This window comes from Gigantopelta aegis, chromosome 9 (assembly GCF_016097555.1).
Source record: "Gigantopelta aegis isolate Gae_Host chromosome 9, Gae_host_genome, whole genome shotgun sequence".
NCBI classification, from domain to species: domain Eukaryota; kingdom Metazoa; phylum Mollusca; class Gastropoda; order Neomphalida; family Peltospiridae; genus Gigantopelta; species Gigantopelta aegis.
Genome location: NC_054707.1, coordinates 37331715 through 37359714, shown reverse-complemented (window position 1 = coordinate 37359714; position 28000 = coordinate 37331715). Strand labels below are relative to the sequence as shown.

Genomic DNA, 28000 nt, shown 5'->3' with positions numbered 1-28000 from the left:
CAAAAGGTGAATAAATAAATGAATGAATGAATGTTTAACGACACCCCAGCACAAAAATACACATCGGCTATTGGGTGAAAGTCGAGATGTCATGGAAACAGAATTAGGTTGTTTTGAAAGCCAGTTGTATCAAATTATTATTTTTTTATAAAGATATTTTGCAATTATTTTGTAATTTAGTGACTTTAGTGAGTATTTTTTATAACTTTCTTATTAATTAGGCTTGAAATTAATTATTAAATAGTAGCTATGGTTATAGTATGAAGAACATTACTTTAGATATGGTGTGGACTCATTCGTACATGCCTTTGTCCACTGTAGAAAAATACAAAAATCTATTGCTTTAACCTATTTTCAATTAGGTTTGAAATTAAATGGTTACAAGCTATGGTAATATAATATGCAGGACATTATGTTGAAATTTGTGACCTTACTTGGGAGATGATTATGGGCTCAGTCATACATGCCTTTTTGCATGGTCGAACAATACAATAATTTAGTTGAATTTGAACCTATTAATATTATTATCATTTTAAAAAATTTAACTTTTAGCTGCAAACTTAAACCAGAGGCGGATCTGGCGGACCTAAATTTTGCGACAGTTATAATTTTATTATGTATTAAACCTCCCCCAAAGTTCCCTTGGTATTCCGCCTCATGTCATTTAGGCCCCCCTAAATGGATTTTTCTGGATCCGGCACTGCAAATGCACATAGAATGATTGCGTCGGACTTGGGCATTTTTGTTTACAATATAGTAATAAAGGTAATTTGGACAGAATGTTAAATTGTTAAGCCATGTTTTAAAATGACACTTTTCTGGACGACGAAACCGTTATCCGCGATTATATCTCTGCACAATGCAGAGTTGAATGGGAATTTGGCAAATAGTGGTTGATTCCATTATTCTCTAGGGGTGGGGTGGGGTGGGGTGGGCGGGACGTAGCCCAGTTGTAAAGAGCTCGCTTGATGCACGATAGGTCTGGTGTCGATCCCCGTTCCAGCCAGTGCACCACCAGTCAGTGGTGTATCAAAGGCCGTTGCATATAAAAGACTCCTTGCTAATCATTTTTTTTTAATTGTTTTAAATGTAGCGGGTTTCCTCTCTAAGACTATTTGTCAAAATTACATAATGTTTAACATCCAATAGATCATGATTAGAAAATCAATGTGCTCTAGTAGTGTCGTTAAACAAACAAACTTTACTGGGGTGTCGTTAAACATCTATTCTATTATTCTGTTCTATTCAGTTTCTCATCTATAAGAAGTCAGCCACTCCAAAGAAGATAATTTTACTAGACAATACATTCTTCCCGCACCGCCACAAACAGGACCTGTCAAGTCCGCCACTTCCAGCTAAAACGATATAACGAAACAAAGTCGTGCAAACTATGCACAAAATCAAAATATGGAATAGCATCCGCCATCATTTTGGTCAGTGATGCATCGTAGTTAGTAGATATAGCCTCCAAATGGATACCATAAAACGTTTTGGATGTCCCCATGAGTCCCTGAAAACCATAACCCTGATGGAACCAATTCTATGCCGCAATAATATGGCGTTGTTTGAAATCTATATACAATGCGCATGCCCTAAGACAGCAGAGACGTTGTGATATGTAGACACTAAAAGCTGGAGCAGAAGGTATATTGGGGAGCATAAAAGGAAAATTTAACCAGTTTACAAAATTGTCGATTTTAAGAAATGCTATAACCGAATAGTCTTGATATGTGTAAAAGTCATTTACCAAAGTTTTGACTTTCATTATTGTTAGCCTCGCGTTTGTGCCTATGGAGGGGTGACGTTTATTATATACATAGCAATGAAATATATAGATCTACGGAAACCATAAAAGTCATATCCGGTGAAAAGTCATATTTTCACTGTATTTTAGTTACAGTGAAAATATAGAAATCGTATTTACTTTTTTGTAAAAGTGCATGATTAAATTATCTCCCTTTGTCTCGTTTCTTCGTATTTAAATTTGATGATTGCCAATGCATCTGACCGAATGTAAAAAATAAAAAATGTAATTTAAACTGTACCTATAAAATAGGGATACGAAGTGCAATTACGACAAAATATATAAAACGAATTGAATACGAAGCTGCATAATGATGTTTATTGTTATGCATAACCGTTCCGAGATATCGATCGGAATATTTCGCAAGACCGATCCTCTCTTCGTACGTATATATGCTCAAAACAAAAACATTCATACACGCACACGCACGCATATATAACAAAAATATAATAAGATCTGATATCCCATGTTTTTGGAATGTGGACTTTTTTAGGTCTAATAATGCCTACATTGTCCGATATAATACATTTTTGATAGAAGAATACAACTTTTTGTTTTAATTTATCCATTTGCTTTAACACATATTTAGTATCTGTCGCAACACCTCCAATCTACTTGTTGCTTAGTCCCAACGGACGTAGGAAGTAATGTGCACCCTGCACTACCATTTGTCGTGCTATTTTAAGCAGACGATCTTATTTTGTAAAAAGGTGTGTAGGCCTACATGTTTCGTACTTTTTTTTGTCAAATATTTTATTATTATTATGTTTTTTTATAATCATTTTTGGTATAGATTATTAGATTATTAGATTGCGTATTATAGATATTGAAACTTAATAAAGTTGATCCGGTCAAACATTAACATTTACTGAATAACGGGGCCATTCGAGAATTACGCAATGTGCACTCAGGCAAGGAGGAATTATGGGATTTTGTATTTGTATTTGAAACGTTATTTTTTCCCAATTGACCAAAAAGGGATCCTTAAAAAATTTCATGTCATATGCAAATTTAAAAGTTCATAATGCTACTTTCACCTGTCAATAATTGAAGGACTCGGTGCTAAATGGGGAATAAGTCACATTTTGAAAGTTTTGAGAAATATACCAACACAGGGTTCCAGCTGCTGTTCGCCATTGTCGCCAATTGGCGAATTATCACAAATTTTGTTATAATCTGGTCAATCAGGCGATACAAAATGGCGATTTTTTTTTTTCAACCAATGTTTCCCGAAATTCGGATTATCTTATTTTCCTAATATATATATATATATATTTAATGTCGCCACCATTCCAAAGAAAATATACGCGCGAAACCCTTTTCCTTAATAAAATAAAATGTGGATGCAGTGAATCGTGAACCAATCAAATCGTTAACGATTCCTCACGAATAAAATCTACATACAGGGCTCTGTTCGATCGAGTACTTCATTCGTATGAATATATTTATTTCAGTTTGCGTAAGCTCGGTATAACCTATTAAAACGTCAGATATGCGGGTCCACAATTTTTTATTTAAGTTTCACACCGAATTATATTCTTATGTTTTATCTACCAAGATAATTTGCATTTTGTATCATTGTTTAGGTTAATTTTAAAACATTGTTCTATTAAATCAAACGCTCGTTCAAATGCGATCTTTAATCACAGTTATCACGTGGTGACGCTAAGTGTTGCGGGACCGCCAGTGATTAAAACACAATGCCGCGACCAACCAAGTACAAACGGGATCGCGATTTGAAATCTCAGGTACAAATAAATGTATTGCTCACTAGGACAAATACACCACATGAATTTGAGAATAAATTACACAAATATAAATATTAAAATTTTCAATCCGCTCTTTTGGCTATAAAATTTATATCGTGGCTATAAAAGTAAACATTTGGCTACAACTTTGGCTATTAATGAAAATTTTCCAGCTGGAACCCTGCAACATATAAGTTTTTATTAATTTCACATTTACCTTTACCATAAATACAATTTTATGAATGTACTGGGTTTCAATATCTCTATATATAATTATATAATTATGTTAATATTACTATGTTTGTAAATATTATTATGTTTATACATAAAATGTTTTTTGTCATGTCAAAAGAAAAATGTTATGTGTTTGAAATATATCAACAAATAAGCTGACTTCGCTTGACATGATTCTTCGTGATAATTTCTAATCGCTAATTATTAATATGCAGTTGGCTTTTTTTTTTTTCTTGTTTTGTTTTTCATTAAATAACATGTACAAATGTGGGTACGAACTGGTATGCCGATGTTCCTCTGGTTACGAACTGGTATGCCTTTGGGTACGAACTGATATGCTTTTGGGTACGAACCGGTATGGAACGAAACGGTATGGTTACGAAACGACCTGATACCATAATGATGACACAATGTAGTGTCATCGAGTGTAAGTGTAAGAATTTAACGGCGTTCGACTCGTTTTGTTTTTGTGGGAGTTTGTAGAGGATCGAATTGTCAGGTATGTTTGCACCGCAGTATTGTTAAATAAATGTTAATAAAGATAATTTGTATTCAAATTTCTTTTTAAAAGTCTATGGTCAAATAAATATTCTGGCAAAGTTCCATAGGAAGAAATATATCATGACGTTACGTGTTTTCGATAGGATAAGCGAAAGATATTACCAAAAAGCGAAAAATATTGTCAAAAATTAGGAAATCTGTATATAATAAATAGACCATTTCATGGTGTTTTTCCGAATACGATTTTTTATGTCAACTCGTGATGTGTGAAAATCATATTTTCACTCATTGCTTCGCAATTCGTGAAAATATGGTTTTCACACATCACTCGTTGACATAAAAAACGTATTCCAAAAAACCCATGAAATAGCCTCTATTTATTATAGTTTTATAGAGAAATTGCATTTAAACTGTAATTCCTTCACAACTACTAGTCTAAGTCCATTTCCAGGGGTCGAATTTTACGCTATTCCGCAAATAGTAAATTTCGAAACGGAATAGTAAAACAATTCTTCCAATATTCCGTCATGAAAGTGAAAATAAAGCAAGGAATACCAAAAATCGCCTGCGACTATTCCGCTTACGCTTTTTCTTCAGCTACATTTTTCTGCAGAACAAATTCTCGCGCTACTAAGACCTTTCTCATGCACTTATCGGTACAAAAATAAACCTCTTTTTGATCGAGACTAATGTTTGGAGTGAGTTCGTTTGTAATTCCAGCTCGTACGCAGTTAATGCATAGACTGGTATATAAACAACTGTTCGTTACGCAATGTTGTACAGGGCGACGTAGCACAGTCAGGAAAACTAGTGGTACATTAATAATTGAAGGGATAGTACATTTTTAGACGGAATAGTGTTTTTTGAAATTCACTATTCCTTTGGGATAGTGGTAAAAAAAAAAAAATTCAACCCCTGATTTCTAACTAAATGTGGTGGGAAGCCTCTTGACCCACTGAGAAACACAAACATGAATTTGGTCATTCTGACTGCACAGGAAAATATGTGTTATACACACTATGAGTGTGGTAGACGTGGGATAAATAATTTATGCAGGTGACCGTTTAGGTCCATGGGCCTCTTGTAAAATCATAGGATTTAATAAATTATTCGACATAGCGAATACAAAATTAAACATGACCACTACCTCGGAAATGGTCTTGGGCTAAATATTAGAACTTCATTTTGTTCGATGTATGGAAGGAAGGAAGGAAATGTTTTATTTAACGACGCACTCAACACATTTCATTTACGGTTATATGGCGTCGGACATATTGTTAAGGACCACACAGATATTAAGAGAGGAAACCCGCTGTCGCCACTTCATGGGCTACTCTTTTCGATTAGCAGCAAGGGATCTTTTATCTGCACCATCCCACAGACAGGATAACACATACCACAGCTATCATGTCCGTGTGATGGTGCATATAAAAAATCGAAGTTACTACTGGAAAAAAATGTAGCGGGTTTCCTCTCTTCGACTTGCTCAAAATTTCCAAATGTTTCTTATCCAATAGCCGATGATTAATAAATCAATGTGCATTAGTGGTGTCGTTAAACTTTCTCCTTTTTTTTAACTGACTATATTTAGTATCGGTGTTTCAGTTGAAACGTCATAAACGTTTTTGTATTCGCCTGATTTTTTTAGGGTCGAAAGGTCCATTTTATGTACAACATTTCTATATTCTACTCATAACTCAAGCCAATGTATTGTTATGTACGTGCCATATTGACATTTATTAGTCACAACAAGTTAAGGGTCTGTATCACATTTTATCTTTTCCAAAAATAAAAACAAAATTCAAGGGCGGTGACAGGTAATAAAAAGTAGGTTGCAAGCGTTCATATATACTAGCCATTTATTTCCAGCGTGCTTGGTTGCCAGTAGAAAAGCGAATAGCAAATGCATTTTTAAAAATCCAAAATTGTTTGGCTTTTTAAATTTTTTACTTTTAATTTATTTTATTATTTTCTTTTTCCCCAAGAGGGAACCTGCCTGAAAAAAAAAAAAAAAACAAACATAATGCACGTAAAACTTTTTTTTATGTTAACACTCTTCGTCTGATAGGGTTGGGAGAGTATAAATGTCTTTGCAATCTGGTTTTTTTGGGGATAACCATGCCATCAAGATGTAAACTGGGCATTCCGGAATGTGGCTAAGTCGTGACATGGCTGAATGATGACGTATCCCTGAGACATCTTTGCCATTCCATCATCCAACAGCTGCAAGAGTGTTTCTGTAGCACTGGCGGAACGAATGAGCTGTCCCGCTCCAGATGCAGCGTTCATGTGGCCCTTAACTTCTTGTGACAAGTATACCTTATATAGATGCATAGTTACATATGAAACCAAAACATTATATTCTTATGCACAATGTATATGAATCATATTCACAAATATTTTTATAATAATAATAATAAAAAAAATAACAGCCTTTGTTTTCAGTATTACTTTTGAATTATTTGTTTACTAAGTTATATGTGTCCAGGAAACTTTACAATGACTAACTTTCGCCACTTTATTTCAAACAGATCTCATCATACAGTGAGTGAGGTGAATTATTTATTAACTTATCGTTCAGTGCGTGGGGTACGATGGTTCCAGTGGCGTAGCGAAGGCAGGGAAGAACGGGATCCATCCCCCTCCCCCAATGAAACCTTTTTTGTTTTGTTTTACTGTTCAGTTTTATAAAATCATACATACATATGTGCATGATGTGGCTTCCCCCCCCCCCCAACATGCGTTGCCCCTTCCCCTCCCCCCTCCCCAATATAAAATCCTGGCTGTGTCAATAGATGGGTCGTAGGGTCGATTTGGCTATTTCTAGTGCGCGTTTCACGACAGAGACGAGCGCGAATCCAGAGGTAAGCGTTATCTTGATACGCCGTTGGTCTGGTATCGATCCCCGTCGGTGGGCCCATTGGGCTATTTTTTGTTCCAGCCAGTGCACCACGACTGGTATATCAAAGGCTGTGGTATGTGTTATCCTGTTTGTGGGATGGTGCATATAAAAGATCCCTTGCTACTAATGGAAACATGTAGTGGGTTTCCTCTCTATGACTGTCAAAATGGTCATATGTTTGACATCTAATAGCCGATGATTAATAAATCAATGTGCTCTAGTGAAACAAAACAAATTTTAAACTTTATAGTTAACTGATATACTATAGAAGTAGCCGACATTATACACTGCATTCCTTGCTTTAAATTACCGGCCTCGGTGGCGTCGTGGTTAGGCCATCGGTCACCAGGCTGGTAGGTACTGGGTTCGAATCCCAGTCGAGGCATGGGATTTTTAATCCAGATACCGACTCCAAACCCTGAGTGAGTGCTCCGCAAGGCTCAATGGGTAGGTGTAAACAACTTTCACCGACCAGTGATCCATAACTGGTTCAACAAAGGCCATGGTTTGTGCTATCCTGCCTGTGGGAAGTGCAAATAAAAGATCCCTTGCTGCTAATCGGAAAGAGTAGCCCATGAAGTGGCGACAGCGAGTTTCCTCTAAAAATCTGTATGGTCCTTAACCATATGTCTGACGCCATATAACCGTAAATAAAATGTGTTGAGTGCGTCGTTAAATGAAACATTTCTTTTCTGATATCTCAATTTTCGTCCTAATATTTTGTTAATTATTTTGGAAACTGATTTGTTTTGTTTTTTGTTGTTTTGGTTTTTGTTGTTGTTTTTTGTTGTTGTTGTTGTTTTTTGTCTGCCAATGTATCCATGAAATATTTTAGAGGGTAGTGAGACAAAATGCCTGTCTAATTGTGTATTCAACTGACAAAGTTCTCGTCCCAGCCAGTGCACCACGACTGGTATATCAAAGGCTGTGGTATGTGCTATCCTGTCTGAGGAATGGTGCATATAAAAGATCCCTTGCTACTAATGGAAAAATGTATCGGGTTTCCTCTCTAAATTGCCACATCTAATAGCCGATGATTAATACATCAATATTCTCTAGTGATATCGTTAAACAAAAACAAAACAAAATAAACTGATAATGTGTTTGGGAACGTCTCGCTTGCATACATCTCGCTACTTTGTGTCATGGGTACGCCATCTCTCGTTCCAGCCAGAACACCACAACTGGTATATCAAAGGCCGTGGTATGTGCCGTCTTGTCTATGGGACGGTGCATATAAAAGATCCCTTGCTACTAATAGGGAAAATGTAGCGCGTTTCCTCTCTAAGACTATATGTCAAAATTACACGGTTGACATCCAATAGCCCATGATTAATAAATCAATGTGTTCTAGTGGTGTCGTTAAACAAAACAAACTAACAAACAAAGATCGCCTCCTCCGCTATGGCAGAGAGTCGCACACTCCAAACATTGTTCCTTACTCGCATACTAGTCACAACAAGTTAAGGACCACAAGAACACTGCGAGCGGAGACGGGCGACACACTTTCATCTGGCTAATACTTCCATATACTTACTATTTGTGATACCCAATAGCCGATATGTATTTTTGTGCTGGGGTGTCGTTAAACAATCATTCATTCATTCATTCATTCATTCACTTTCAACCGGCTAATACTTCCATATACTTACTATTTGTGACACCCAATAGCCGATATGTATTTTTGTGCTGGGGTGTCGTTAAACAATCATTCATTCATTCATTCATTCACTTTCAACCGGCTAATACTTCCATATACTTACTATTTGTGACACCCAATAGCCGATATGTATTTTTGTACTGGGGTGTCGTTAAACAATCATTCATTCATTCATTCATTCATTCATTTTCAACCGGATAATACTTCCATATACTTACTATTTGTGACACCCAATAGCCGATATGTATTTTTGTGCAGGGGTGTCGTTAAACAATCATTCATTCATTCATTCATTCACTTTCAACCGGCTAATACTTCCATATACTTACTATTTGTGACACCCAATAGCCGATATGTATTTTTGTGCTGGGGTGTCGTTAAACAATCATTCATTCATCCATTCATTCACTTCAAACCGGCTAATACTTCCATATACTTACTATTTGTGACACCCAATAGCCGATATGTATTTTTGTGCTGGGGTGTCGTTAAACAATCATTCATTCATTCATTCATTCACTTCAAACCGGCTAATACTTCCATATACTTACTATTTGTGACACCCAATAGCCGATATGTATTTTTGTGCTGGGGTGTCGTTAAACAATCATTCATTTATTCATTCATTCACTTTCAACCGGCTAATACTTCCATATACTTACTATTTGTGACACCCAATAACCGATATGTATTTTTGTGCTGGGGTGTCGTTAAACAATCATTCATTCATTCATTCATTCACTTTCAACCGGCGGCCAAACAATCCGAGAGTAAAAGGTTGATGAAAGTGTAATGTCCTGACCATGGGTCTAATTCACAAAGCTCTCTTATGCTCTGCTAGACAACAAAGCATCCTCTTTGTAAGTCTTTTAGCATTGCACTGCGAGATCGCAGTGTTGCGAGAGTTTAGTGAATTAGGTCCCATGTCTGTAACCTACATTACATCTCTCTCTCTCTCTCTCTCTCTCTCTCTCTCTCTCTCTCTCTCTCTCTCTCTCTCTCTCTCTCTCTCTCTCTCTCTCTCTCTCTCTCTCTCTCTCTGGTTATTTCGTTTGATTTAATTCTACAAACATATTAATGTGTATTATCAGTGAACGATTTAACAATATACTAACGATTTTTGTTTTGTTTTGTTGTGTTTGGTTTTCTTTCGGGGGTTGTTGTTTTTTTTGGGGGGAGAGGTGGTCTGTTTGGTTTTTACATGTTTTTTTTCTTTATGTTTCGTTGTTGTTTTTTGTGTGTTTTTGTTTCTTTGTGGGGGGGGGGGGGGGGGGGGTGGTGGTTGGTTTTGGGTTTTTTGGGGGGGGTTTGGGGGAGGGGTTATTTTAATATGGTTTGCCGCTTGTTCAGTTGTTCAGGTGCATTTGTATTTATCTTCAAAACAAAATTAAACTTAATACATACATACATACATACATACATACATACACATACATATATATATATATATATATATATGTGTGTGTGTGTGTGTGTGTGTGTGTGTGTGTGTGTGTGTGTTTCAGCATAACTGAAAAACCATTCCTTTTTTTCAGACTTGGCAACTTCTACAAACATGGGAATTCCTTTAGACGTGAAAACTTCGAACGATGGATTCGAAACGATTACCATCAAACGACGAGTCTACACCCAACAGGACTTGGACAATGTCTACAATAAAACGCCAACACCGAAAACCTTGAAAGAACGCATCAGAAATACATGTCGTTGTTCGAAGCAGACCGTCTGTAACGGTAAACTGTCCATGTTACCCGTTATTATGTTTGTCAGGTGGTACAAGTAGAGACCTGGTGGGTGATATAATGGCAGGCCACTCTGTTGCCTTCATGCACCTACTGCAAGGTATCGCATTCGGCAGCCTCGCTTCCCTTTAATACACCCGTCTATGGGTTGTACAGCACGTTCTTTGGAATTGTCTTTTACGCAATCTTTGGCACGTCTCGACATGATTATTTTGGAACGAACGCTGTATTAGCTCTTCTGACTGCCACTATAGTGGAAAGGGAGGTTGATTTAAAATATGGTGGTGGTGGTGGTGGTGGAATTCCTTCAAACCTAAGTGCGGTTGATCCAACTATGGAAACTGAAATACTGGAGTACAAAGTCGGTATTGCAATGGCTGCCGCTTTCGTGTCTGGGATAATTTTGCTGGTGATGGGTGTACTGAGATTCGGGTTTATCACCAGCTACCTAGCAGTCTCGTTTGTCGGTGTATTTACAACGGCAGCAGCATTTCACATCGCAACCAGTCAACTCAGCAAATTATTTGCTTTCAAAGTCGGAAGTCACTCTGGAGCTGGCAAAATCGTTCTCGTGTAATGGGACATAATTAATAACCTTGGAGGCACAAATGTTGGGGTCTCATTGTTGGCTTGATAAGCATTGCGATCTTATTAGCGGTGAAGGTTGGAATCAATGAACGTTACGCAAAAAAAAATGAAAATGCCTGTACCTTCGTAATAGATATACTGGCTTTTGCTATGACAATATCCATGGCAAAGCTTCGTGCCGTTTTGCATGACTATGAAATAGACAGAAAAAAGAAAGAAAGAAATGTTTTATTTAACGACGCACTCAACACATTTTATTTACGGTTATATGGCGTCAGACATATGGTTAAGGACCACACAGATTTTTGAGAGGAAACTCGCTGTCGCCACTTCATGGGCTACTCTTTCCGATTAGCAGCAAGGGATCTTTTATTTGCACTTCCCACAGGCAGGATAGCACAAACCATGGCCTTTGTTGAACCAGTTATGGATCACTGATCGGTGCAAGTGGTTTACACCTACCCATTGACCCTTGCGGAGCACTCACTCAGGGTTTGGAGTCGGTATCTGGATTAAAAATCCCATGCCTCGACTGGGATCCGAACCCAGTACCTACCAGCCTGTAGACCGATGGCCTAACCACGACGCCACCGAGGCCGGTATGAAATAGACAGCAACCAAGAGTCGGTGGCGTACGGAGCAACCAACCTGCTCGGGTAATTTTTTCAGTGTTTTCCAATGTGTGTTGCGCCACCAAGAACAATGATCCTAAGTTCACTCTTAACGCGATTCCATCTGCCATCTTCATTCTGGTAGTTTTGCTCGTGGCGGGTCAACTCTTTGTCTCTCTTCCGATACCAGTCCTGGCAGCAATGATTATAGTGGCCATGAAGAATTTACTACTTCAAGTCAGACAACTCCCTAATCTTTGGAGGGTCAGCAAAGCAGATTTTGTGATTTTGCTTGCAACAGTATTGGTTTCGATCCTAGTTGATCTTGATATCGGCCTTATCGTAGGAGTGGGAATATCCATCTTCACCATTATCGTCCAGAGTCAGTTTTCGTCTGGGCAACTGGTTGGAATCTCAGAGCAGGAAGACATTCACCTTGACCTCAAGGGTCACAAAAATATCAAAGAACTGAAAGGAGTAAAAATATTATACTTTAACACGACGCTGTTTTTTGCCACTGCAGACAGATTTAAATCTCAGTTCTTCGAGAAAACGTTTAATCCATTAACCATAGCGGCGAGTCAGAGTATTAAAATTCATTCAGAGAACAACAAACTGTCAAATGGTATAAACGGAAACGAAATGCGGATACATCACATCATTATAGACTGTTCAGCAATGACTTACATTGACATGGCTGGCGTGAATGTCCTTAAGATGGTCATTAAGCAATTCAAGGGAGCTGGGACAGAAGTATTTTTAGCAAACTGTTGCCGCTATATGTTGCATATGTTGGACAGTGCTCAGGTGTATGACATCCTGCCAAAAGATCATGTTTTCTTTAATGTACACGACGCTGTGACCAAAATAACTGGAACTAGATCATTTGTGGTGAAATTTTAAACTGGAGTTTTATTAGGCTCGATTATGGTAACATTATAGTCCGTGAGTTTGGAGGGTTTGTGTGGAGTGGGTCATTACACCCTGACATATATTTTCAATTGGAAAAAAATGCAACTAAGTAATATTGTAAGATGGATATATAGAATAACAATAAATCAATCAATAAGTTTTTAAAACAGGTTCTTCTAAATTTTGGTAGCACCTGTCAATATAATTAGACTCTCAAACACAAAAATGGGACTAAGTAATATAACAAAATGGATGAATAGAATGGATTGAATTCATTATAGAGTATGACAATAAGGCAACAATAAGCTTTTAAAAAAAGGTTCATCTAAATATTAAGGCAACCAAATCGAAACTAAGTAATATAACAAGACTGGCCTCGGTGGTGTTGTGGTTAAGCCATCGGACATATTAAGACTGGTAGGTACTGGGCTCGAATCTCGGTACCGGCTTCTACCCAGAGCAAGTTTTAACGACTCAATAGGTAAGGGTAAGACCACTACACCCTCTTCTCCTTCACTAACAACTAACCCACTGCCCTGGACAGACAGCCCAGATAGCTGAGGTAGGTGTGTGTGCGCGCACGTGTGTGTGTGTGTGTGTGTGTGTGTGTGTGTGTGTGTCCAGGACAGTGTGCGTGAACTTCATTGGATATAAGCACGAAAATAAGTTGAAATCAAATGAAAATATAACAAAATGAATTAATAGAATGTATTTAATTAATTATAAGGTATAACAGTAAAGCAACAATAACCTTTTAAAAACAAGTTCTTCTAAATATTAAGCCACCTGAATCGCATTTTCGTAGCACAGGTCTGGTAGTATGTAATGGGTGCAGTCAGGACCTTGTGCAAACGTCCTTCACTCCCCCGTATTGATATACCATTTTGGTGGCACCTGGAAGTATGTAATGGGTGCAGTCAGGACCTTGTGCAAACGTCCTTCACTCCCCCGTGTTGATATACGATTTTGGTGGCACCTGGTAGTATGTAATGGGTGCAGTCAGGACCTTGTGCAAACGTCCTTCACTCCCCCGTGTTGATATACGATTTTGGTGGCACCTGGAAGTATGTAATGGGTGTAGTCAGGACCTTGTGCAAACGTCCTTCACTCTGTCTCGTGTTGATATACGATTTTGGTGGCACCTGGTAGTATGTAATGGGTGCAGTCAGGACCTTGTGTAAACGTCCTTCACTCTGTCTCGTGTTGATATACGATTTTGGTGGCACCTGATAGTATCTAATGGGTGCAGTCAGGACCTTGTGCAAACGTCCTTCACTCCCCAGTGTTGATATACGATTTTGGTGGCACCTGGTAGTATGTAATGGGTGCAGTCAGGACCTTGTGCAAACGTCCTTCACTCCCCCCGTGTTGATATACGATTTTGGTGGCACCTGGTAGTATGTAATGGGTGCAATCAGGACCTTGTGCAAACGTCCTTCACTCCCCCGTGTTGATATACGATTTTTGTGGCACCTAGTAGTATATAATGGGTGCAGTCAGGACCTTGTGCAAACGTCCTTCACTCTCTCTCGTGTTGATATACGATTTTGGTGGCATCTGGTAATGTGTAACGGGTGCAGTCATGACCTTGTCCAAACGTCCTTCACTCACCCGTGTTGATATACGATTTTGGTGGCACCTGGTAGTATATAATGGATGCAATCAGGATCTTGTGCAAACGTCCTTCACTCCCTCGTGTTGATATACGATTTTGGCGGCACCTGGTAGTATGTAATGGGTGCAGTCAGGACCTTGTCCAAACGTCCCTCACTCCCCCGTGTTGATATACGATTTTGGTGGCACCTGGTAGTATGTAATGGCTGCAGTCAAGACCTTGTGCAAACGTCCTTAACTCTGTCTCGTGTTGATATACGATTTTGGTGGCACCTGGTAGTAAGTAATGGGTGCTGTCAGGACCTTCTGCGAACGTCCTTCACTCTGTCTCGTGTTGATATACGATTTTGGTGGCACCTGGTAGTATGTTATGGGTGCAGTCATGACCTTGTGCAAACGTCCTTCACTCCCTCGTGTTGATATACGATTTTGGTGGCACCTGGTAGTATGTAATGGGTGCAGTTAGGACCTTGTGTAAACGTCCCTCACTCCCCCGTGTTGATATACGATTTTGGTGGCACCTGGTAGTATGTAATGGGTGCAGGCAGGACCTTGTGCAAGCGTCCTTCACTCTGTCTCGTGTTGATATACAATTTGGTGGCACCTGGTAGTATGTAGTGGGTGCAATCAGGACCTTGTGCAAACGCCCTTCACTCCCTCGTATTGATATACGATTTTGGCGGCACCTGGTAGTATGTAATGGGTGCAGTCATGACCTTGTGCAAACGTCCTTCACTCTGTCTCGTGTTGATATACGATTTTGGTGGCACCTGGTAGTATGTAATGGGTGCAGTTAGGACCTTGTGGAAACGCCCCTCACTCCCCCGCGTAGATATACGATTTTGGTGGCACCTGGTAGTATGTAATGGGTGCAGTCAGGACCTTGTGCAAACGTCCTTCACTCTGTCTCGTGTTGATATACGATTTTGGTGGTATTTTGTAATATGTAATGGGTGCAGTCATGACCGTGTGCAAACGTCCTTCACTCCCCCGTGTTGATATACGATTTTGGTGGCACCTGGTAGTATGTAATGGGTGCAGTCAGGACCTTGTGCAAACGTCCTTCACTCCCCCGTGTTGATATACGATTTTGGTGGCACCTGGTAGTATGTAATGGGTGCAGTCAGGACCTTGTGCAAACGTCCTTCACTCCCCCGTGTTGATATACGATTTTGGTGGCACCTGGTAGTATGTAATGGGTGCAGTCAGGACCTTGTGCAAGCGTCCTTCACTCTGTCTCGTGTTGATATACGATTTTGGTGGCACCTGGTAGTATGTAGTGGTGCAATCAGGACCTTGTGCAAACGTCCTTCACTCCCTCGTGTTGATATACGATTTTGGCGGCACCTGGTAGTATGTAATGGGTGCAGTCATGACCTTGTGCAAACGTCCTTCACTCTGTCTCGTGTTGATATACGATTTTGGTGGCACCTGGTAGTATGTAATGGGTGCAGTTAGGACCTTGTGGAAACGCCCCTCACTCCCCCGTGTTGATATACGATTTTGGTGGCACCTGGTAGTATGTAATGGTGCAGTCATGACCGTGTGCAAACGTCGTTCACTCCCCCGTGTTGATATACGATATTGGTGGCACCTGGTAGTATGTAATGGTGCAGTCAGGACCTTGTGCAAACGTCCTTCACTCCCTCGTGTTTGATATACGATGTTGGCGGCACCTGGTAGTATGTAATGGGTGCAGTCAGGACCTTGTGTAAACGTCCTTCACTCTGTCTCGTGTTGATATACGATTTTGGTGGCACCTGGTAGTATGTAATAGGTGCAGTCAGGACCTTGTGCAAACGTCCTTCACTCCCCCCTGTTGATATACGATTTTGGTGGCACCTGGTAGTATGTAATGGGTGCAGTCAGGACCTTGTGCAAACGTCCTTCACTCCCCCGTGTTGATATACGATTTTGGCGGCACCTGGTAGTATGTAATGGGTGCAGTCAGGACCTTGTGGAAACGTCCTTCACTCTGTCTCGTGTTGATATACGATTTTGGTGGCACTTTGTAGTATGTAATGGGTGTAGTTAGGACCTTGTGCAAACGGCCTTCACCCCCTCGTGTTGATATACGATTTTGGATACGCTATTTTGGGTTGGGTTCAGCGAGCCCAATGGTAGGGTAAGACCTTTGCACCTGACCACTATCAATTAACTCACTCTCCCCACCCAGAGCGAGGTGTGTGCCCTGGGAAGCGTTCACGACAAAGAGAAAGACGTGTTGATATACGATATTGGTACCTGGTAGTATGTGTGCAAGACCTTTGCAAACGTCCTTCACCCTCTTACGATGTTGGCGGCACCTGGTAGTATGTAATAGGTGCAGTCAGGACTTTGTGGAAACGTCCTTCACTCCCCCCTGTTGATATACGACCACTATCAATTAACTCACTCTCCTTGACAGGCATCCCAGATAGCTGAGGTGTGTGCCCTGGGAAGCGTTCACGAAAATAACTTCAAAGAGAAAGATAGAGTAGCAGTGTTCGAGGTAATACATGTCACAAACTTTTCTGCATTCGCCTTTGATTTTGCAAGAAGATAAAAAAGAAACAATTATGATTACTATATCCTACACATTGTACCCTTACCTCGAGCCAATATATATTGTTAAATGTGTGCCATACTGTCATTACAAAGATACCTAGATGAATAGTTGCATGTGAAACAAAAACAAATACAATCAAACCTAACGGAGGTGAATTATTTGTCTAATTGTACATGTCCGGGAAACTTGACAATTACTAACTTTCGCCACTTATCTCGAGTGCGTGAGGTGCGATGGGTCGTAGGTTCGATTACCCCGATGGAACATTTGGCTATTTCTAGTGCGAGTTTTACGACAGGTGTTTGAAAAGCGGTAATTAATAATGTTCTTTTCTGTCTACAAACACGTGGTGCAAAGACCCATTGCAGCTGATCACAGTGGCGGATCTAAGCCCACCCCTATAAATTTTGCGACAGGTGTGTGTGTGTGTGTGTGTGTGTGTGTGTGTGTGTGTGTGTGTGTGTGTGTGTGTGTGAACTCATAATGAGTACAGTAGCTACAATCTGCGAAACATAATACTACACTTATATGTCTTATTATTGTCCTAAATAAATGAATGGAATGTTTAACACCTCAATACATTAAGCTAATCTCTCTCTCTCTCTCTCTCTCTCTCTCTCTCTCTCTCTCTCTCTCTCTCTCTCTCTCTCTCTCTCTCTCTCTCTCTCTCTGTGTGTGTGTGTTTGTGTGTGTGTGTGTGTGTGTTTGTGTGTTATGATCTACAGTTTTGTAAACATTGAAATCTATATTTAGATCTACTTTCAAATGTTGGGGGAGACTCATACCCTTGTCCCTTCCCTTGTTTCAGAATTGGGGGCAGTGACACCTGCTTCCGACGCCCATTATATGCGTACAATACAAGGACGGGAGGGGGGGGGGGGGGGGGTAACTGCTTTCCACTAGTACTGGCGCAAAACCTCAAATTCGGGGGGGGGGGGGGAATTATAGAGATATTCGGGCAAAAGTGCTAACCTAAGACCTTTTTACCAAGTATTTCTACCCTCAAAATTAACTGTAACTCATGTAAAAATGCGTAGTAATTCGTTTGCAACCCTATATAGCTGTTTCGTAAGTAATGCTAATATGAATTCCGGAAAAAAAAGCCTGCCCACCTACAATACTGGGAGCCTGTATATCTATGAAGCTTTTATTAAAACTGTGCGTTTATTTTATTTTAGACTTGTCAAAGTCTAATATTTCTTTTTATCAAGTACACAAAGAATGTATTCTAGCATAGCCATCCGTCCAAGGGGGCATAACTCCGGGAATGTATCCCATTGACCGACTTCCTACAAATGTTACAACAGAAGCAGTCTGCACAATCATACATTTGTTGTGAATATCGTCAAATACTTTTTTGTAGTGATGTATGACCATGTGTTGAACACTTAGTAGGGTAGCGATAAACGTTGTCTTTATTCAAAAACAACAACAAACAAACAAGCGGTTGCGGACAGAAGACAGTAACTGTTGTGCGTCTTATTTGGCTTAGTTTTGCTAGGTCGTCTCGGATTTCTCTCGTTCACCAATGCATGAAGGATAAGCAGCTGAGTTGTGAGGTGCCCAGAAACGCCAAGAAACGTACAATTATGGTGTGACGCTAGTGCAGTAAGGATTTGACGTGTACTGCAGTTATAATTCCATCGTTTGAATGGATCGTCAATTATCCGAAATCGACTTTAAAGGGGCATAAACCGATACGTAAGTTGACGGCTGGTAATTTTAGCTGTAAAGCGCTCCCTTGATGCGCGGTCGGTCTGGGATCGATCCCCGTCGGTGAGCCCATTGGTCGATTTCTCGTTCAAAGCTAGTGCACCACGACTGGTATATCAAAGGCCGCGGTATGTGCTATCCTGTCTGTGGGATGGTGCATATAAAAGATCCCTTGCTACTAATGAAAAATGTAGCGGGTTTCCTCTCTAAGACTATATGTCAAAATTATAAAATTTTGACATCCAGTAGCCGATGATTAATATATCAATGTGTTTTAATGGTATCATTAAACAAAACAAACTTTATAAAAGATCCCTTGCTACTAATGAAAAATGTATCGGGTTTCCTCTCTAAGACTAAATATCATAATTACCAAATATTTGATTTCCAATAGCCGATTATTAATATATCAATGTGCTCTTGTAGTGTCGTTAAACAAAACAAACTTTAAGTTTTAACTTTAATTATTCCAGTTCAGTGTAATGATTCCATGCAATTGTTCATTGTGAAGAAGTTTGTTTTGTTTAACGACAACACTAGAGCACATTGATTTATTAATCTATTGGATGTTAAAGATTTGGTAATTTTGATATAGTCTTAGAGAGGAAACCCGCTAAATTTTTCCATTAGTAGCAAGGGAACTTGTATATGCACCATCCCAGACAGGATAGCACATACCACGGCCTTTGGTGTACCAGTGACTCGTGGTGCACTGGCTGGAGCGAGAAATAGTCCAATGGGCCAACTGACAGGGGTGGATCCCAAACCAACCACGCACCAAGCGAGCGCTTTACCACTGGGCTTCGTCCCGCCCCTGTTAATTGTGATGTTTGTATGTTACCGATTTGAACAATACACTGGTTTACTACCTACCAGAGATTGTTGCCATTTTAAAGATGTTGCCGAATAACGGAGATGTTTTAATGATTAAAATATTACATTTAATAAAAAAAACAAATTCTTCAGCAAAATCTCAGTAGTTATATATTGAGTATGTTTCTGATTGTCCTAATTGTTTGTACTAGGTCAAACTTCATTTTATTTCTTAATTAGAACGACCAGGCTACGTGCTTATAAAACCTATGGGCGGGACGTAGCCCAGTGGTAAAGCGCTCACTTGATGTGCGATCGGTTTGGGATCGATCCCCGTCAGTGGGTCCATTGGACTATTTCTCGCTCCAGCCAGTGCACCACGACTGGTACACCAAAGACCGTGGTATGTGCTATCCTGTCTATGGGATGGTGCATATAAAAGATCCCTTGCTGCTAATAAAAAAGAGTAGCCGATGAAGTGGCGACAGCGGGTTTCCTCCCTCAATAACTGTGTGGTCCTTAACTATTATGTCCGATGCCATATAACCATAAATAAACTGTGTTGAGTGCGTCGTTAAATAAATTATTTCCTTCTAATAGAGTCAGAGGGTTTAACGTCATGGCAACGGCATACAAATTGCATATATGTGACATCATTAGAGATTGAGTCTGGACTCTAAACGTTTTATAAGAATGGGCCCAGAAACACATTGAATATAAAAACACCGATATTTTAAACAAGAAACTGTATTTAGTATGTAATTTTAATCGTTAAACAGATTTTATTTGTCGAAACATACTACTACTACTACTACTACTACTACTACTACTACTACTAGTAGTAGTAGTAGTAGTATCATTACTTCTACTAGTAGTAGTACTATTGCTACTATTAATAATAAACCCTCTGATAGAAGCTTCTTTGACTTATCGCTTAATTTACCATCAACAGAAATAAGCATCATAGAGTCTGTACACAACATCTAAAATACTACTGCTACAACTACTGTTAATACCGCTACTACTACTACTACTACTACTATTACTATTACTACTACTACTACTACTACTACTACTACTACTACTGCTACTACTACTACTACTACTACTGCTATTAGTACTACTACTACTACTGCTATTAGTACTACTACTACTACTACTGCTATTAGTACTACTACTGCTATTAGTACTGCTACTATTACTACTACTGCTATTAGTACTACTACTACTACTACTACTGCTATTAGTACTACTATTACTACTACTGCTATTAGTACTACTACTACTACTGCTATTAGTACAAGAAACTGTATTTAGTATGTAATTTTAATCGTTAAACAGATTTTATTTGTCAAAACATAATTATATAGTAGGACAGCAGGTAAATGGTTTGTTCCTCAAGTGAGTGTTTGGAAGGGCACAGCCCCCATGTTCACATCCTGATTCACATTATTCCTGTCACTACGGGCCTGGCATGAAGTCCATAAACTACTACTACTACTACTACTACTACTGCTATTAGTACTACTACTACTACTGCTATTAGTACTACTACTACTACTACTACTACTACTGCTATTAGTACTACTACTGCTATTAGTACTGCTACTATTACTACTACTGCTATTAGTACTACTACTACTACTACTACTGCTATTAGTACTACTATTACTACTACTGCTATTAGTACTACTACTACTACTGCTATTAGTACAAGAAACTGTATTTAGTATGTAATTTTAATCGTTAAACAGATTTTATTTGTCGAAACATAATTATATAGTAGGACAGCAGGTAAATGGTTTGTTCCTCAAGTGAGTGTTTGGAAGGGCACAGCCCCCATGTTCACATCCTGATTCACATTATTCCTGTCACTACGGGCCTGGCATGAAGTCCATAAACTACTACTACTACTACTACTACTGCTATTAGTACTACTACTACTACTGCTATTAGTACTACTACTACTACTACTACTGCTATTAGTACTACTACTGCTATTAGTACTGCTACTATTACTACTACTGCTATTAGTACTACTACTACTACTACTACTGCTATTAGTACTACTACTACTACTATTACTACTACTGCTATTAGTACTACTACTATTGCTATTACTACTATTACTACTACTGCTATTATTACTACTACTATTACTACTACTGCTATTAGTACTACTACTACTACTACTACTACTATTAATGATAAACCCGCTCATAGAAGCTTCTTTGATTTATCGCTAAATTTACCATTAGTAGAAATAAGCATCATATAGTCTGGACACAACGTCTGGAGACATTAGAGCTTTCAACCAACAAGATATATAAAATTTATACCATGTCAGATGTGCAGGAAAATGTTTAAGTGAAGGCAGACTTCTGCTTAATACCATTATTTTCATTTCTCAATAACCCTGAAAACCCATTATTTTTTCTCTTTTTTTTTCTTCAGACCTCTTTGTCAAATATGGACTTATCCTTAGATACGGTAACTCCCGATGTTTTTGAGACGATTACCATCAAGCGTCGAGTCTACACTCAACAGGACTTGGACAAGGTCTACAATGAAACGCCAACACCGAAAATCTTGAAACAACACATCGGAAATTCATGTCGGTGCACCAAGAACACAGTTTGTAAAGGCATCCTGTCAATGTTACCCATTTTCCATTGCATTAGGTGGTATAAGTGGAGACAGAACCTGGTCAGTGATACACTGGCTGGTCTTTCTGTTGCCTTCATGCAGCTACCAATAGGTCTCGCCATGGGTATTCTTTCATCACTTAAACCTATTTATGGGTTGTACAGCACGTTCTTTGGAATTGTCTTTTATGCAATCTTTGGCACATCTCGACATATGTCATTTGGAACGAATGCTGTATTGTCTCTTCTAACTGCCACTATAGTTGAAAGGGAGGCCGATTTAAAATATGGTGGTGGTGGTGGTGGGATTCCTTCAAACCTAAGTGCGGTTGACCCAGCTTTAGAAAATGAAATACTGCAGTACAAAGTGGGTGTCGCAATGGCTGCCGCTTTCATGTCTGGACTAATTTTACTTGTGATGGGTTTACTGAGATTCGGTTTTATCACCAGCTATCTTTCCGTCTCATTCGTTGGTGGATTTACAACGGCAGCAGCATTTCACATCGCGACCAGTCAAGTCAGCAAAATATTGGGCATAAAGGTCGGAGGACACACTGGACCCGGAAAAATCGTTCTCGTGTATGTGGACATAATTAAGAACATTGCAAACACAAATGTTGGGGATCTCATTGTTGGCTTGATAAGCATGGCCATTTTGTTAGGTGTGAAGGTTGGAATCAACGAACGTTATGGGAAGAAAATGAAAATGCCTGTGCCTATAGATCTCATAATTGTTATTACTGCAACAATAATTTCACATTTTGCAGAGTTTGAAAGACGCTTCGGAATTTCTGTAGTAGCACATATTCCATCTGGAATGCCTGTACCACGTCTACCAGATGTAAGTGCATTAGGTAGAATCGGCCAAGACAGCTTCATAATCGCTATACTGGCTTTTGCTATGTCAATATCCATGGCAAAGCTTTGTGCTACTCTGCATAGCTACGAAATAGACAGCAACCAAGAGTTAGTAGCCTATGGAGCAACCAACCTGCTCGGATCATTTTTTCAGTGTTTTCCAATGTGTGTGGCACCACCAAGAACCATGCTTCTTAGTTCGCTTGGAGCCAAAACAACGCTGAATGCGATTCCAACTGCCATATTTATGCTGGTAGTGTTGCTGGTGGCGGGTCCACTCTTCGTCTCTCTTCCAGTAACTGTTTTGGCAGCAATGATTATCGTAGCAGTGAAGAATGTACTGCTTCAAGTGAGACAACTCCCTAATCTTTGGAAGGTCTGCAAATCAGATTTTGTGATTTGGCTGGTAACAGTAATAGTTTGTATTCTAGTTGATCTTGATATTGGTATTATCGTAGGAGTGGGAACATCCGTATTTACAGTCATCGTCCAGAGTCAGTTTTCGTCTGGGCGACTGGTTGGAGTCTCAGAACAAGAAGACATTTACCTCGACCTCAAGGGTCACAAAAATATCAAAGAACTGAAAGGAATAAAAATATTTTATTTCAACACAACGCTGTTTTTTGCCAGCGTGGAAAGATTTAAATCTCAGCTTTTTCAGAAAACGTTTAATCCATTACATTTTGAGATGGGTAAGTGTATTATTGTTGATGGTTCAAATGGCAAAACAATGTCAAACAGTGTAAACGAAGACAAAAACTGGATACATCATATCATTATAGACTGCTCAGCAATGACCTACATTGACACGGCTGGTGTAAATGTCCTTAAGATGGTCATTACTCAATACAGGAGAGCTGGGACAGAAGTATGTTTAGCAAACTGTTGCCGTTCGATGTTGGTTGTGTTGGACAGTGCTCAGGTTTATGACATCCTGCCTAAAGATCATGTTTTCTTCAGTGTACACGACGCTGTGACCACAGCAGCTGGAGCTAGGTTATTTGTGGTGAAACTGTAGGCTAATATGACATTCCGTTGGATCTGATTATGGTAACATGACTGTCCCTGGGATGTGGAAGGCACATATGGGTCGGTATTAGGACATTTCACCGGTTTTTACCCTTGGTCACAACCATCATTTTCAGTGCACATGGCAGATATGCCACATATTTTTAAATAATATTATACTTCCTAACACTAATCAAACAATATACCAAATAGCTCGTGTTCAAATAAGATGGAAATCATGTATGTTAATTAAACGGTTTTCAATTAAATGTCAGTTTTGTATGGTATTTTGGGGGAGGGCCGTAAGGTTTAAAAGGGGCAGCTATAGTCAGGGGTCGAAAATGGCTGAAATTATTTCCAGATCTTAGGTCCGGCAAGCCTCAAATTCTGCTGGACCGAATTTAACCTGCCGGACCAAACATGAACATAAAATATTTAAAAGCAAAATAATTGCCTTTCTTGCCCACTGGACAGGGTTATCCAGCTTTTGCACGGTGATAGAAAAATCTGTCTAACCCTAGGGCTAGATAAATCTGTCCGACCCGAGGGCTACACGATTTCTACATACGCGTGACGTCATAACTCATGTTTTACGACGATTGATGTCATAACTCATGCTTTTCAGAATTCTAATAATGTGGACTATATTTCTCCGCATATGATAAAAGGAGTTTGTAGGTGAAATATTTATGAATCGTTCTACAATAAACAAAGCGTAGCTTACAACATTAATGTTTTGTTACTGTAATTAAATGGGCAAAAAAAAGAATCAATCACCGTTGTGGGGTATAGATAAGGCAATTCCAACCCTCGGGACAAAAACATTTTGTCCCTCGGGTTGGAATTGCCTTATCTATATCTCACAACGGTGATAGATTCCCGTAGTCCGACGGGAGAAAGATAGAAATATCTCTCGACCCGTGGTGATGTTGACCGGCAAAAATCGGTTGTTACAGTAGTATTTCAACCACTGGCAGCTATAGACCTAGTACTCGTATAGTAGATGCAAGGTAGAAATATGGAAACTACCGTAGTGAAAATTGCATTAGCATGTATTACATAATTACAGGAGGCAAGACGTAGCCCAGTAGCTTGATGCACATTCAGTCTGGGATCGATCCCAGTCGATGGACCCATTGGGCTATTTCTCGCTCCATCCAGTGCACCACGACTGGCATATCAAAGGATGTGGTATGTGTATATGTCACGGGGATTCTATAATACCCGTAACTGAATAAACACGATTGTCCAAATATCTCTCCTGACTGTATATCTATTAGATCTCTCTGTAACGGGCGGTTAGACCCTAATGTGGCTCGTCTAGGCATGATCAGAGATACGATCTTATATAAGTATATATTATTATAGCACGTTTAGTTCATTAGAAAACACAACAAAAACACAATACACTTTGGAATCTGTATTAACCTACGCTGACAAATATACTGCCGCAGTAGTTAATTAATAACAACAATAATAACAACCCAGAACTGATCACTTAATTAGTTAATCTCTAGGTGTTTAGTTTACACAATATGCTAATCACTTCACCGTGACACAACACCCACACGTGTGATAATTGAGAAACGCTAACACACACACGTGTGATAATGGAGAAACGCTTCCAGAGGAACTTAATTAATAAAGGAATTACAACACTATTCCTAACTGGTTAATGTTTAATTAACCCTAACTACTCATTCAATAACCTTGTAATACAGAATTAATACTGGTACCTATCACAATAAAGACAATAACCTACAGTTTACCTAGGTCCTCTAGGATGACTGGCTAAGCTTTATATATATATATATATATATATATATATATATATATATATATATATATATATATATATATATATCAGAACGGTGAGCCTACAGAATACTGCGTCAGATGACCGGCAGCACCGTCTAAATAATATTGGTATAATACAGTATTAAAATATTTAAAGTCACATCAATCACATCAAGGTTATACACAGAGCAGAAAATATATATTTACCAAAGTCCCGTCTGAACTAATATAGATCGTTCAGTGGACGGACAGCGATCCCCTGGAGCCTTCCTATCGTTTTCTCCTCGATATCTCTAAATCCTAGCTATTTATTCAAAACTCTCAGAGACAGCGAATATCGCCTGGGGGTACATCGCGGCACCGAATCCCTACAAGTGCTATTTCCACCGTGACCAACGGAATGTCATATTAGTCTCAGATCGTCAGACTTAATGTCGCCAGTTCGCTAGAGATTCCACGGTCGCGCGGAGGTATTACGTAACTACTGGCCACATGGCCTCCGCCCCTGACTGGGTGTGTATTAGAAACTGCACACGGCCGTCGCGCAGAGGTATCACGTAACAAGTTGCCCACCTGGGCTAAGTGCATTTGGAACTGCACACGGCCTGCTAAAACAATTAATATCGCCACAGGCAAAAAGAAATGAAGAGCATGTACCGTCACAGTATATAAAAGACCCCTTGCTAATAATGAAATATACGGGTTTCCTTTCTAATATTATATGCCAAAATTACCAAATGTTCACATCCAATGATTAATAAATCAATGTGCTCTAGAGGTGTCGTTAAACAAAACAAACGTACTTCTTTCTTCTTTTAACATAATTATAAACGTCTCTAAAAACATCCAGCTGACAGCTATAGGACTCATACCCTCATTAAAAACCAATTAGTTGTTTTCATCCGTTAAACGACGGATTTTGGGGGGTTTTGAAAATGGGGTTACGCACCCCTAACATGCTGTGGAACCCAAGACCGTAGCTAGCGGGGAGGGGGGGGGGGGGGGGGGGAATTTGTCCCCCCAGAAAACAAATCCGAAAAACATAGAAATTTAAAGAAAATTATCTTCTTAACCGTTTAAGGAGTTTTAGAGTATTAACTACTCAGTTGCCCCGCCCCCTCTTCCTTCGAAACAAAAAATCCTAGCTACGGCCCTGGAACCGCAGTTGATTATTATATGTATTATGCATATAATGTTAAATAAGATTGATTTAATTAATCTAGCAAACTTTTGTATACTTAATGCAAGTAAATGGTTCTTTTTCGTCTTAAAAATAGGGGTTTATTATAATAAAAAATTAGTGGACAAATTTATAGGATTAATGCTATTAAAGGTATTTTATCTCCAAATAAGGCTTATAGTTAACAAATTTATGTTCAATGTGCCAATTTTTAAGGTCTTCTGTCAATTTGTGCTGAACAGAGTTATTTCCCCTTAACAGGAAATCTTGATTTCATATGTTGTAGGTTCTATTGCCGATGTTAACGTTTACTAATAAAACTGATATAAGCAGCGTATCAACACACCCAGGAAGTACAGCAATAAAAAGTGTGGCACCTCACATCTTATCTACCTGCAAGAAAATGGGGGGTCACGTATCATTTAAGAGATTTAATTAATGTTTTTAATAGCAACCGTAATTTTTGCTGAAAATTGCAGTTCCATTTTTAGTTTCATCCTCTGGTGTATACTGCATAACAACTGTATAACAAATAAAAGTGTATTTATTTATTTATTTATTTATTGTAAATGGATAATAGTATTTGCACAAATAATCAATGTCACATATTACTACCAATCACACCAACAGCTGCTTTTACTCTGTAAATATTAGACGGTGTACATTGAACTTTGACACGGAACTCTCTTCTTTGGTACTATGCAACCTGTAAGTCACAGTCACAATGATATGGGGACAAAGAAAAATATATAATTGAAAACCTTTTGGCAAAGCAGTATAAGTTTTTGTTTGGCCATAATTTTTGCATCCTGTTATGTACTATCAGGCACTGCGGAGCATGGGGGCTGGGGAGGCTTTAGCCCCCCCCCCCCCCCCCCCCCCCGACACTAATTCTGAAACAAAACGATTATTGATAGTAAATCGTAAGGCAGAGATGAATTTTACTTGTAGAAATTTTGCACTGCGCCCTCGATCTGTCAGCCCCCCCCCCCCCCCCCCCCCCCCCCCCCCCCCCCCCCCCCCCCCCCCCCCCCCCCCCCCCCCCCCCCCCCCCCCCCCCCCCCCCCTCCCCCCCCCCCACCCCCCGCCCCCCCCCCTACTTGCTACCGCCGTGCCTGACAA

General features: G+C 39.4%; 1 protein-coding gene and 1 pseudogene across 1 annotated transcript; both read left to right on the top strand.

Annotated features, from left to right (window-relative positions):
• The first annotated feature begins 10404 nt into the window (after positions 1-10404).
• Positions 10405-12791, top strand: LOC121381556 (annotated as a pseudogene).
• Positions 12792-18172: 5381 nt separating this feature from the next.
• Positions 18173-24584, top strand: LOC121381982 (solute carrier family 26 member 6-like). The gene is made up of 2 exons (XM_041511433.1): positions 18173-18565; positions 21845-24584. The coding sequence occupies exon 2, from the start codon at positions 21860-21862 to the stop codon at positions 23909-23911; it is 2052 nt and encodes a 683-aa protein (XP_041367367.1). The 5' UTR covers positions 18173-18565; positions 21845-21859; the 3' UTR covers positions 23912-24584.
• The last annotated feature ends 3416 nt before the right edge of the window (positions 24585-28000 follow it).

Excerpts from the sequence above, each read along its gene's own strand:
- LOC121381982 (XM_041511433.1), top strand. The coding sequence starts at position 21,860 with ATGGACTTATCCTTAGATACGGTAACTCCCGATGTTTTTGAGACGATT.